Genomic DNA, 13,512 nt, shown 5'->3' with positions numbered 1-13,512 from the left:
GCTCAACTTATGGATTGACTGGGGGAGGGTAAACCTTTGAAGGAGGTGAGGAAGGAGCAGGGGTGATTTCCTTTGATTAAAATCTTCCCTAAACCACACAGCCATGGAGGACAAGTTGGTGCGCATAGTATTTATAATAAAAGGTGAATATCACAAACATATTGAAATGAAAAGACAAGAGACATAACAGACTAATGGTCACTAAGTGAAGTACACACGAGTGCAATGCAGCCCTTGGTAAATGCCACGTACACATCCATGCACAGATCTGACAATGCATAAGAGATATATTTAGTATTTTTATTGCACTGAAAAAATTAAGAAGAAAAATATCCCAAGTTTCTCTGTGTTTAGGTGTGTATAGACCACTTGTTAATATCTAGCAAAGCATTTTCGGAAATGTTGCTTTGTAGACATTTCATACCTAACTTTCTTTATGAATAGCTCAGCAAATGATACCACCATTTTCTCCAGTTACCAGGACCAGCCAGAAACCTGAGTCCTTCTCGACTCTTCTGTCTTCCAACCCCTTATCCAGTGTGTCCCTAAGTCGTGTCAAGTCTTCCATCTTTGTATCTTTTGGCTCCCGTGGCTCAGGCCTTCATGGTCTCACCTGAATGGTTGCAACAACCATCTCTTCTCCACGCCACTCTCTGGGTGGGCAGACAGACCTCCAGACAGTCTGGTGACCATGGAGATCAAATGCAAACTGTAGCACAACCTCTGTGATTCAGAGTGGCCAGGCTGTTTCTGCGGGGTGCCTCCTCTCCCACTGTTCCTTAACTGTGCCTCAGGCTCTGGCACAGGGTTCTTAACCTGGCTGCCCCTTGTGGCATTGTTGTAGCCCCACCCATGGATATTCAGATGCAGTAGGTCTGCCATGGGTTTCATGCCCTGTGGCTGATTCTGAGCCTTAGTCAGAAGTGACACCCACTATTCTGGTCTCCCCAAACTACCCTTAGTTTCCTCAGTGGGCCACATCCTCTCATACCCACTGTTCTCTTGCTGGAGTGACCTTCCTGTACAGCTCCATGTGGCTCACTCATATCAGATTTTGCTGCAGTGTCTCCTCCAGGAGGCTTTTTCTGGCTCTTCCTGTCCCTTTCTCCCCAGTCTTGGTTAGTCTTCTTTCCTTAGTGCTGCCTTATCTTCTTAATTTTACCTTTGGATTTATCACCCCGTGTTTGTCTACCTGTCGCTCTCCCATACTAAACTAAGAGTCCCTGGGGCAGACCTTTGAATCCTGAAACTCCTGCGTAGTACACTGCTTAGTAAACAGTAAATGCTCAAGTATTGGTTGAATGAATGAATGAGTCCATGTGTCTTTTCTGTGTGCTGTTTCAGAATCCTGTGACTTAAAGTCAGGAGTAGTTTTTCCTTGTTTGTACATTTACCCATTCTCCATGACCCCTTCCTAATGTTTTTATTGTTATTCCCAATTTATAGTATCAACCAAGAGTGTCCCAGGCATTCACTCATTTTCTAATAAAGGAGCAAGTGCTTGAGAGTTGGGCAACCCTGGGTTCATGTCATGATTTTGCTGATTACCAGTTTGGGACCATGGACCAATTACTTGACTTCAAAGATCCTCAGTTTCCTCAACTGTAAAATGGGGATGATGATACTTACCTTCTAGTGTTATTGTCAAGCCCCAGTAGAAAGAGCAGAATACTTTGGTTGCAGAGGTCAGTTCTGCTGCTCACTTGCCCTGTGTCTTTGGTCAGCTTATGACTGACAATAAGCTCATTTGGAAAACGAGCATAATTACGATTGTCCTTATAGAGTTGTTAGGAAAATTATATAAAATTTATGTTAAGAACTGGTGCTCAATAAAATGATTATTCTGAGACATAATAATATACTAGTGTTTTTCCTGCTTTCTATGATCCACAAGCACTATTTATTATCCTGAATGTTGTCACTAATGTTATTATTATTATTATTTTATTTTATTTTTTTTGAGTTGGAGTCTCACTCTGTCGCCCAGACTGGAGTACAGTGGCCGCTCCCGGCCACCGCAGCCTCGACCTGCTGCTCTCCGGCGTTCCTTCCGCCTCAGCCTTCCAAGTAGCCGGAATTATAGGCGTGCGCTACCACGCCCGGCTGATTTTTTGATTTATTGTAGAGATGAGGTCTCGCTACCCAGGCAGGTCTCGAACCCTCAGGCTCAGGCAATCCACTCACCTCAGCATCCCAAAGGCACGGGATTACAGGCTGAGCCACCGAGCCCGGCTACTAATGTTACTATTAAAGGTTGAATTGATTTTGGCCATACTAAAACTTCCTATTTTACATCCTGAAAAATCCTGAACAATCCATAAATGTGCCACTTATATGGAAGCTCCTTTAAGTTAGTTCTCTTTACCATACTATACTCCCTAGCAACTGGCCTCCAGAAGCCTGTAATTATATTCCAAACACATGTTTTCCCTGTGTAACGTGAGCATTGTCTACCTCAGGAGCTCCCTGAAGAGCTGGAATTCAGAAGGAATCTCTCAGACCCAAGCCCCCACCTCCTGCCTGCCTCCACTGGGCAGCCCCTTCAGACTGTCTCTGCCCAAAATGTCAGGAGAGGCCACAGCCTTGGCCTACCATGCTCCAAAGGAACAGGAAGGACTCATAGTTGTGAAGGTTGAAGAAGAGAGTTATGTTTGGGGGCAGGCCTTTGGCCTTCAGGGAAGCCCCTGGAGTCAAGAGGTATTCCGTCAGCAGTTCAGGCACTTTAGTTACTCGGACTCCACTGGGCCCCGAGAGGCTCTCAGCCAACTCCGCGAGCTTTGCTGTCAGTGGCTGCTGCCAGAGGTGCACACGAAGGAGCAGATGCTGGAGCTGCTGGTGCTGGAGCAGTTCCTGGCTATCCTGCCCGAGGAGCTGCAGGCCTGGGTGCGAGAGCATCGGCCACAGAACGGAGAGGAAGCCGTGAATATGCTGGAGGAGCTGGAGAAAGAACTTGATGAACCAAGGCAACAGGTAAGATGTAGGCATTTTTGTTTGTTTGTTCGACCTATTGTAGGTTAATGGGGAGGCCAGTATGGGTGGCACTGACTTGGCTATCAGGGAGTTATACTGTGTCTGTCTTTTGGGCTAATCATTATTTACTCACTGAGGCTTTTGGTCCTGTTGTTTCTCTCTTAATACTTTGAGTTTTTGATCTGCCCTGTCCTGCCCTGTTACTCTAGGGGTTTTCCTCTTGTGTATCCTCAGAATCACAGTGCTGGTACTTGATTACTCCTAGGACACAGTTCATGGCCAAGAAATGATCTGGAAGGAAATGACAAACCTGGGAGCACTGAAGTCTTTGAGCAGCCCACTGCAACCCTTGAAAAACCAGTACAAGAGTGAGACTCAGGAGCCCCAGCCTTTCCAGGAGGGAGGTGAGGAGCCCTGGTCCATTTGGGGTTGAGGATGGTGGGGAAGGCTGTTGTCTGTGGCATGGTTCATTTGTTGCCAACTGGCTGTCACTAAGTACTGTGGAAAGGCCTCCTTGCCTAGAAGTATTTTTCCATTGACTCTGCCTAGAACCTGAAATTCCATATCATTTCTAATGTTGGGTTAAGAATTAAGTTCTTTAATAAAATCCTCCACTAATATCCATAATATTAAAAGGCCAATATTCTGTTCATTTATTTGGTTTCATTGGCAAGGCAGTCCCTGAGATGGAGATGTAGTATTCATCTATATGTATTCATACTGTATGAGTAGCAGAAAGTACATAGTAACTTGAACAGGGAAAGCTTAATATTAAGAATTATGAACGATAATAGAATATTAACTATACGTGGTATAAGAAAAAACCAAACTCTAAAGAATACAGAAATCTCTAGGCCTGAGGAGAACACTGAAGGAAAGAACAAATCTGCAAGAGGATGCCACATCTCCCCCTCCTCTGCCAGGACTGAGATCCAGATCTTGGAGAGGGTGCAGCAGTGACCCACTGGGTGGAGACCCTCACTGAGGTGGTGGTCTGGCAGGACTCACTGAGGAACCCCACCCTCAGGGGTGCCAAAAGCCCCCCAGAAGGAGGTGATGTGGCACAGAACTTGATGGAAGCCATCCACAGGGATGGGGCCTCTGGACCCAATTGGGTTGTGCACTGCTAGGTGTCCCATGCATTATAGAAACAGAAAGAACATGCCAGAACTAGGAAGAAAACCCCTTCTTCCGGTGCCTCGCTAGCCCCCTCTACTGAAGAAGCTTACCGCATTCCAACTGGCAAAAGATAAAAGTTTCTTATCACAGAAAGGACAATGAAGGGTGGGTTTGAAACCAAGAGGCAATAACAGTAGCTGTTATGAATGCCAAAGATTATAACTGAAAGGACTTTAGTCATTGGTAGACTAAATGCCCATCCTATGGGCAGCAGATACATCAGGCTTATTAGCTTGTTCCCATTAAACTTTGGTTATATCTAATTACTCTTTGGTTTCATCTTCACCAAGCAATCTATTAACTTCCCATGAAGCATGCTGTAATAAGAAAATGTACTAGTTCACTCTAGTGTCTGTGATGGTTACAGTACTCATAAATTTTCATTCTGGTTTCATTGCTCAGTTTCATGAGCTTGGTTAAGGAGAGTCTACTCCAAGAGGTAAGTCTATTCGTTGTGTGAGGACAAAATTCTATATATGAGGACACAAGCTCAACTGAACCTTGGCATTCATCAAAGGACTCCATCCACTGAGTTCTCCTGAGAAGTTTCCTCCCAGTCTTCCCCTGTGCATCACACCCTGATGCTGCCATTAGCAAGCAAGCCCTTGCAAGTGTCTTCTGAACCAAGCAGGAGCTACATTAAAATCGATATTGAAAGTTCATCTCATCAAGTCCCCCACCTTAAAGCAGGTAAACGTCTAAATCAGGGGTCCCCAGCCCTGTCTGTGGCCTGTTAGGAACTGAGTTGCACAGGAGGAGGTGAGTGGCGGGCAAGCAAGGGAAACTTCATCTATATTTGCAGCTGCTACTGCCTGAGCTCTGCTTCTTTCCGATTGGCTGCAGCATTAGATTCTCATAAAAGTGTGAACCTACTGTGAACTGTGCATGCGAGGGACCTAGGTTATGCACTCCTTATGAGAATCTAATGCCTGATGATCTGAGGTGTGACTGAGGCAGTGATGTTAGCACTGGGGAGCAGCTGCAAATATACAGATTAAGATTAGCAGTGAGGTTTGATTGTACTCATATCAAAATAATAATTTCATAATAATAATTATTTTGTTATTTATTAACAGTAATAATAATGGAAGTAAAGTACACAATAAATGTAATGCACTTGAATCATCCTGAAACCATCCCCGCTGTCCCTTGGGTCTGTAGAAAAATTGCCCTCCACGAAACTGGTCCTTGATGCCAAAAATATTGGGGATCGCTGGTCTAAATCATTTAGGGTAGATTATTATCTACTTTTTTTTTTTTTTGAGTTGGAGTCTTACTCTGTCGCCCAGACTGGAGTGTAGTGGCCCTCCTGGCCATCGCAGCCTTGACGTGCTGGGCTCTGGCGATCCTTCTGCCTCAGCCCTCCAAGTAGCTGGAATTACAGGCATGTGCTACCACGCCCAGCTGATTTTTTGATTTATTGTAGAGATGACGTCTCGCTGCCCAGGCAGGTCTCGAACCTGCGGGCTCAGGCAATCCACTCACCTCAGCCTCCCAAAGGCGCGGGATTACAGGCTGAGCCACCGAGCCCGGCTACTTTTTTTAAAAGATCTTGAGGAGCAGACACTCTGTGATACTTTCTTAAGTGCTTCTTGGACTTTTTCATATTGCTGTTTGTTATGGGGTGAGTTGTGTCCCTCTAAACCTCATAGGCTGAAGCCCTAACCCCCAGTACCTTAGAATATGACTGTATTTCTTTAGAAAGATTAAAATGGGGTTGTTAGGGTGGGTCTTAATACAATATGGCTGACATCCTTATAAGAAGAGGAGATTAGGACACAACACACACTGTATGGTCTTGTGAGGACTCAGCAAGAAGTGGGCTATCTGCAAGCAAGGAGAGATTGACCTCCAGAATTGTAAGAAAATAAACTTCTGTTATTTACCACCCAGTCTATGGTATTTTGTTATGGAAGCCCTAGCAAGCCGATACTATTTTAAAGTTCTTCCCTCACCAAGCCCATACGACATCTTCCCAGCTTTAATTTTATGCATTTCCTTTTGTTTATTTAGCAGAGTCCTCATAAAACACAACCTATACTTGAAGGCAATGAGTACACTGCCTCTTCACCCTGTTTCAGCTAAGCCTCACACTGCCTCTGCTTCCATCCGTGTTCTGTCTCTGTGGTTATCTTGCCACATTTCTCTGGACATGCTCAATTTCACCAAATTCATTTGAAGTTCAGGGAACAAGGCAAAACAAGATTCTCTAATGAGGATCTGATTAATTTAAAATGTAGACTATATTCATTCCCTAACTCTTATCTGTTATACTTTAAATCTTTTTGTTTGTTACTTCATAGTGGCAATATGTTATTGATTCAGCCACCTTATTAGTAAGGTGATTCATCTTTCAGATATCCTTGGCCTTAGCAAAATTTCCTCGTTCTCCATTGATGCCTAGTCTCTAAATGTATGGTCTTGAATAGCCTTGACTGGGTTCCTGGTAAGTCTTCTTATGCTAGTCTCTTTTCAGTCTTGAGGGTTTAGTCAGTCCTACCTCTGAAGAATTAATGTGATCCTAGGTCATAAGATATAATTTGCTAGAGGGCTCTACAGTGATTTGATTGTAAGAGTCACCATGCCATTTTTACAACCTTGGGCTACAACCTTCTGGTAGGTTCTTTACTAGCCTAATAGTATGCTTAGCACCAGAGATGGAGATTTGGCTGCATGTTATTTATGGAGGTTGTGTTCTTCAGGAGAAATCTGTAATGGAGGAAGAGAAATAGCATTAGGAAGGGAAAAGAACAAGCATGATGTGGTCTTAGTTAAAACCTAGCCTTGTTCTAATGTTTGGAGGCTGTGGAGGAGCCTGAAGCATAGTTGCACTGCAGAGTTCCCTTTTTGAGAACTGATAGGGCGGTTCTCCAGAGAAAAGGGTACATCTGAGCAGTTAGAACTGTCTTAATCAGTTAGGGCTGCTATAACAAAACACCATACCTAGGTAGTTTATATACAGCAGATATTATTCCTCACAGTTCTGAAGGACGAGAAGTTCAAGATCAAGTTTCAAGATCTGGTGTTTGATGGGGTCCACTTTCTCATAGAAGGCATCTTTTCATTGTGTCCTCACACAGTGGAAGGGGCAAATGAGCTCCCTTGGGCCCATGTTATAAGGGCACTTATTCTCATTCATGAGGGCTCTGCCCTCAAGACCTAATCACCTCCCAACAGCTCTACTTCCTAATACCATTGCCTTGGGGATTAAGATTTTGATATATGAATTCTGGGTGACACACACTTTCAGATTATAGGAGGAGCCAACACTCACAGCAGCTGAAGTAAGGAGGAATCATGTTGGTAAGGGGGACCTGGGTGAGCATCATCTACATAAAATTTGTCAGTGTGCAATTAAAGGCCACATCCCTAGTTAGAACGATTTAGACCAAACAGGATGGAGATGCTTACTGAAGTGTGGAGCTGGTAGAACTCACCAAGGAGCCACCCTTAGGGGTGCCAGAACAGGCGGGAATAGCAGAGGGTGTGTTTAGGAGGAGAGTCCTTGTTGCTTCTTTAAAGAGACTCCTATAATCTGTATACAACTTTTCAGCCTCTGGACTTTGGACTTGATTACAAATTAGTTTTCATTCTTAGGAAATACTAGTTGGTTTATTTGGGTTATCTCGATACTAATATTTCTAAATGCTCACGTGACTCTTTCTTATTCTACTTAGAATCGCTACTTGTTATTCCTAGGAATTACTCCAGTTAACTGTTTATTCTAAATTTTTGTATAATAATAAATGTACAGACAAAAATTAACATTTTAATGTTTTCCTGATCTGTACATCTAAGATCAACATTTTTATCTGGTCTCATGATTTGACTTCATGTAGTCACAAAATTTGAAGAGGTATCTTAAATCCCATAAGTTCTATTGCTTTTTGTTTGTTACTTCATAGTGGCAATATGGCAATATGTTATTGATTCAGTCACCTTATTAGTAAGGTGATTCATCTTTCAGATATCCTTGGCCTTAGCAAAATTTCCTCGTTCTCCGTTTATGCCTAGTCTCTAAATGTATGGTCTTGAATGGCCTTGACTGGGTTCCTGGTAAGTCTTCTTATGCTAGTCTCTTTTCAGTCTTGAGGGTTTAGTCAGTCCTGCCTCTGAAGAATTAACGTGATTTTCACAGCCCTTCCCTATCCTGCCAATTTATGTCCTTTATAATTTACACTCCCTAATTTGACCTATTTATTACTTTCAGAAAATTCATCTTTAGGTCATCAGGTCTTTGACTTTAATCTATTTTGTACTTACTCTATTTTTCTGCCTCTATTATATACTAGTATATATTTTTTTAATTAATGTTTTCCTTTTGAACAAGCATAATCTTTAATAATTAAATTTCTATCTAAAATCCACGGACAGTGTGAATTTTAGTGTCCAGCCCTAATCTAAGAGGTGATGCTGTCTGTCTTTAATTTCTGGTAAGGAATGCCAGGTAGCTCTATGCTTTAGTCAGATATCCACTGTGATGCTTCATTGTTGTGTCTGAAGAGTATCAGAAACAAGTATTCATTTTCATGTAAAAACATTACACTTTTCCAAAGCCAAAGTAAAATTATTCCTAAATTTTTTGTTTCAGTGCAACTATGACCCTGCTTCCTTTCAGTAAGGAAGGCAGATAACATAAAGACTGCAAGCTTTGATGACAAGTATCTTTATTTGAATCCTGACTCTACCAGTTATTAATCCTATGGCTTTACATAACCTCTCTGAGCCTCAGTTTCCTGAATTTTTTTGACCATTTATATGTTAATAAAGTGAACCTATAAGATTCTTTTGTAGTCCATGTGATGACTTAAAAAGAAAAAGAAAGATTCCCACCAGACCATAGAATGGGTCGTAAACCTACAATATTTTTTTTCTCATGTTCTATTTGCTTATACTTATTTGATTCATATGTAAAATGCAAGTAAATTTAGAGAATTTGGGGGAAGATGAGAGTAACTTAATAGTTTTTAGAATAAAATAATTCAAGTTGTATCAGCTATATCTAGTAGTCCCCTATTATGAGTTACTAGAAATCAAGAGATAAAAAAGGCATACTGTGTGAGAACCAGAAGGGCTGGCTCCAGGAATTCACATCTGCCAGCTGTTTCCATCTTCTTTGACTATTTACACATTAAAAGAATGAACCTATAAGATTTTTTTGTGTTTCATGGATGACTTAAAAAATAAAAAAAAAGAATCCCACCTGACCACAGACTGAGTCAGGAACCTGCAATATTTCTTTTCTCATGCTGTGTGTCATATTCTTTTTGTTTATAATTATTTGATTCATTTTGAGCCTATTAGAATTTGCATTGCTTTAATACTGTCTGGTTCTTACCTGGCTGCCTCTGTTCAATACTAACCACCAGAGCTTTCTGGTTTCTCACCAATACTCCTATTTGTCACTATTTCCTCTAACTATTGTCTTCTCTTGTTCACCATCCCTCCTGCCCAATACTGACTCATTCTTGGTCTACCTTACTATCTAAGGGAGCCACATCTTGCTTCTTTATTTCTTCTTGCTTGTGAAGCTAGAACTTTCCTCCTAAATGGTAAATATCTATTTCATTTGGTTGATTTTCTGTTCCTGTTAGAATGGTTTTCTTTCCTCCAACATGGGAAGTAAATGACACCTCCATTTTCTATTCATGTTTTTAGATGGGAAGATGGTGACTGAAAAGGTGTTGACAACAAAGCAAGAAATTATTGAATGTGTAGCCTCAGCAGCTATGCTATCCCCAGGAAGACTTCCTGGGGAAACGCCTTTAGAACAGACAATTGAAGAAGCTTTGGGAGGTCTGGACAAGTCTGAGAAGCAAAAGGGAAATGCTGTAAGGAACAAAATCAGTCAGCTCCCTTCCCAGGAAAGACATTTCAGTCTAGCAACCTTCAACAAGAAAATCCCTACAGCACAGAGTGTCCTTGAATGTAATGAACATGAAGGAAGTCTTAGTCTGAATTCAAATGATAATAAACAACAGAGGGTTCACACTGGGGGAAAGCTCTATGAGTGCTTTGACTGTGGGAAGGCCTTTTTCCAGAGCTCAAAGCTGATTAGACATCAGAGAATTCATACTGGAGAGAGACCTTATGCATGTAAAGAATGTGGCAAAGCCTTCAGTTTGAGCTCAGACCTTGTTAGACATCAGAGAATTCATAGTGGTGAAAAACCCTATGAATGTTGTGAATGTGGAAAAGCCTTCAGGGGCAGCTCAGAGCTCATCAGGCATCGGAGAATCCACACTGGAGAGAAGCCTTATGAATGCGGTGAATGTGGGAAAGCCTTCAGCCGGAGCTCAGCCCTTATTCAGCATAAGAAAATTCACACTGGAGATAAAGGCTATGAATGTATTGAGTGTGGTAAAGCTTTTGGTAGGAGCTCTATCCTTATAGAACATCAAAGAATTCACACTGGAGAGAAACCTTATGAATGTAATGAATGTGGAAAATCCTTCAATCAGAGCTCAGCCCTTACCCAGCACCAGAGAATTCACACTGGGGAGAAGCCTTATGAATGTAGTGAATGTAGGAAAACATTTAGATATAGGTCAGGCCTTATGCAGCATCAAAGAACACACACCAGAGTTTAACTCTGTGGGTAAGAGTTGTACAATTCTGCAGTGCATGGAATTCACTGTGGAGGTAAGACTCTACTGAAGATGGAAGTTTCCTGACTGCAGGATTTCTGTCCTTCTAGTCCAGTTTGGTACTATAAGAGGAGATGCACACATAGATGTTTGTTATGATTATCGAAGTGCTGAATGGAAGAAAAATCTTACCTTGGTCTTTTCCAAAAAGAATGGTAGGTATTTCCTAGAAATGCCTAACCCATTTCCAGATGAGACTCATCAGTACCCCTTTCACTTCACTCTCTACCAACCCAGATATAACTGCCATTGGAAACCTTCACAGTAAGTCCAGGATTGGGGCAGAGGTCCCAAAAAAGACTTCTATGAAGTGGCAAAGATACTCAGTGAGAGCATGTGTGCATTTGATAGGTGGAGGTACGTGCTGAGTTATTTAACTGTTGGAGATGTTGAATTCAGATTGTGAAATATGAATTACACTATTAATTTAATAGTATCTGAGGGAGTTTAATAGTACCTGAGGAATGGTGACTCGTTCTGCCCCTTTGCCAGTTCCCTCCTCAGCACTGAGCTTCTGTTGAGGTCAATTTGGGTCTACCAAATTGTTAGCACATACTGAGCACCTGCTATGTGCTAGCCATTGAGGTATACATGGTCACTGACCTCCCAGAATTAAGGGCTAATGGGACATACATATTTACTAAACAGATAACTACAGTAAAGTGTGATTAAGTGCCTTGGCAGGTAAATGTGGGGTTCTGTCAAAATACATGACGGGTTCGTAAGCTGGTCTGTGAGTCACTAAAGACTTTCTGGATATGATGGCATCTCAGTGGAGACCAAAAAGGTGGGTAGGAATTAGGTCAAGGGCAAGGTAAAAAGACAAGAACATTCCAGGCAGAGGTCACAGCACATACAATGATATGAAGATAAAAGAGGATCTGGAGACCTCCCTTCATTGGGACTTTCTCTGCAGCAGGAATTGGTTGTCATAGACCCTGGCTCAGAAGCTGTGACATGTTGGCTTTTCTCTTTATATTTGTAATTGCTGAGTTGGGGAGCCTATCCCTGATGCAGAGTGGCCCACGAGACCTTGAAGTGCTCAGAATTTGTGTGGAAGACTCTGGTGCATCTTATGGAAACAGGCACATAGGCTCACAAAGAAAGAATAAATATTGCAGACCAGAGAGACCATGGGGACTGGAGTGTTTGTGTCCCATAGCCCTGGGGCTTAAGGGGTGGGAAGCATACGGGATACAGTGATGTGTGGTCTGCCTTCCCAGGCTCCACTGCTTCCCATTCCTTGCTCTGACCCTCCTCATCAGGTTTGCAGATCCTAAGCTACTGGAGGGCAATAGAGTTGTTTAATTAGATTTCTGTTGAATCATATTCCTCAAAATTATGCTTCTCTGCTAATTTTTACTTTGGCAGTTTTAATTATCCCACCATTGCTGAGGGCAATGAATACGAGATAAAGTTTGATTCCTCTTCTAAGGTGTACTTCCAGATGGTGTCATTTATGAAGACTTGTATGTAGATCAGAGCTGTTGTAGGGAGTTGAAACTGGGGGGACACTTCACCCCCTTTGTGTCCAAAGGTTGTGCAATTATTGTTGAGCGAGGTCAATCAGAAGTCTAAAGGGATCCTTCAGATGGATAGTGAGTTGCCTTTTCCTATGATTGACAATCAGATGATTTAATGTTTTAAATATTATTTAATAGATTTTTTCTGTGAATTAACTGTAAATGTTGCTAAATACAGAAAATGAGAAAGTGTAAACCAGCCACAATCCCATTACCCATAGAAACATTGTTAACATTTTGGAGTACTTTCTATTAGTGTTTATTTTTCCCAACTCTAATAATTTTGTTAAAAATCTTGTTTTCTAAATAATTTTGGTAACTAATTTTAACATTTATACCTTGAATATATACTTCAACTGTGTAGTATTAGAATGTAATGCAAGATATAATAAAATGTGAGTTTTAAAGGTCTTCTTTGACATTATTATTCATTCAGAATAGGGAACATGATAACATGAGTGGAGATAATGCCAGGAGGATGGGGAGAGGGTTGTGGGAGGAAGCCAGGGAACTGGTGTTCTTAGTTTCTATTTCCCAGGCCAGAAAGTGTCAGGAAACTAAGGCAGCCAGTCTCTAGGGCTGCAGTTAACCAGGCAAAGTCACAGAATTGAGGGGGCACCTGGAATTGAGTTGTTGAGAGACCACAGGAATAAGAGCAAGAAGAAACTTCATTAAACACATACACATTCTATATCCACCAGAATTAGGACTCCTCCTTCCCTTTGTTCAGGTGTTGAATGGACCAATTGGAGTCTTCAGCACTAATTGCTGAAACCAGGCTTAGACCTATGGACCTGCCATGACCTTTCCCTTTACCCTCATGAGCTTGGAAAGACCATAGTTAGGTTTGCTTTAATTTTCTGATCCTCTTATCTAAACAGGGTTAGGTGTAGGTATGGAAATGAGGAAGGGGACAGGTAGCTGATATTAAGCAAGCATTTTTCCTACATGGCACATTATCTTTTAAAGTCTTCAAAATGAAGAGAAACAGGACAACCCTGGGCAGAGAAAAGGCATGAATTACTTTTCTTCCAGGCAAGGCTGAAAGAGAAGTTTCCCTGACATCCACCTTATATTCATGCCCTTCCATTTCATAAAAACAGAATGTTGATGTTTTGACCATAAGAGATCATCTACTTCAGCTCCTTTAAAGTGAGGGTCTAGAGTTGTGAGGTGACTTGCTTATGGCTGCA

The 13,512-nt window shown here is 41.8% G+C and overlaps 1 protein-coding gene across 1 annotated transcript; it reads left to right on the top strand.

Annotated features, from left to right (window-relative positions):
- Positions 1-2,333: 2,333 nt before the first annotated feature.
- On the top strand, positions 2,334-12,730 carry ZSCAN30 (zinc finger and SCAN domain containing 30). Its single transcript, XM_008051127.2, has 3 exons — positions 2,334-2,970; positions 3,236-3,374; positions 9,808-12,730. Exons 1-3 carry the CDS (start codon positions 2,422-2,424, stop codon positions 10,737-10,739), a joined length of 1,620 nt encoding a protein of 539 aa, XP_008049318.2. The 5' UTR covers positions 2,334-2,421; the 3' UTR covers positions 10,740-12,730.
- The last annotated feature ends 782 nt before the right edge of the window (positions 12,731-13,512 follow it).

This window comes from Carlito syrichta, unplaced genomic scaffold (assembly GCF_000164805.1).
Source record: "Carlito syrichta isolate Samal-C Ts95f unplaced genomic scaffold, Tarsius_syrichta-2.0.1 Scaffold166403, whole genome shotgun sequence".
NCBI lineage: Eukaryota > Metazoa > Chordata > Mammalia > Primates > Tarsiidae > Carlito > Carlito syrichta.
The sequence above is the reverse complement of the archived record's forward strand: the minus strand, read 5'-3'. Positions and strand labels throughout refer to the sequence as shown.

Bases quoted from the DNA above. Each gene is read 5' to 3' on its own strand.
- ZSCAN30 (XM_008051127.2), top strand. From the start codon at position 2,422: ATGTTTTCCCTGTGTAACGTGAGCATTGTCTACCTCAGGAGCTCCCTG. The intron at 2,971-3,235 runs GTAAGATGTAGG...GATTACTCCTAG, and splicing joins TTGATGAACCAAGGCAACAG to GACACAGTTCATGGCCAAGA. The intron at 3,375-9,807 runs GTGAGGAGCCCT...TCATGTTTTTAG, and splicing joins CCAGCCTTTCCAGGAGGGAG to ATGGGAAGATGGTGACTGAA.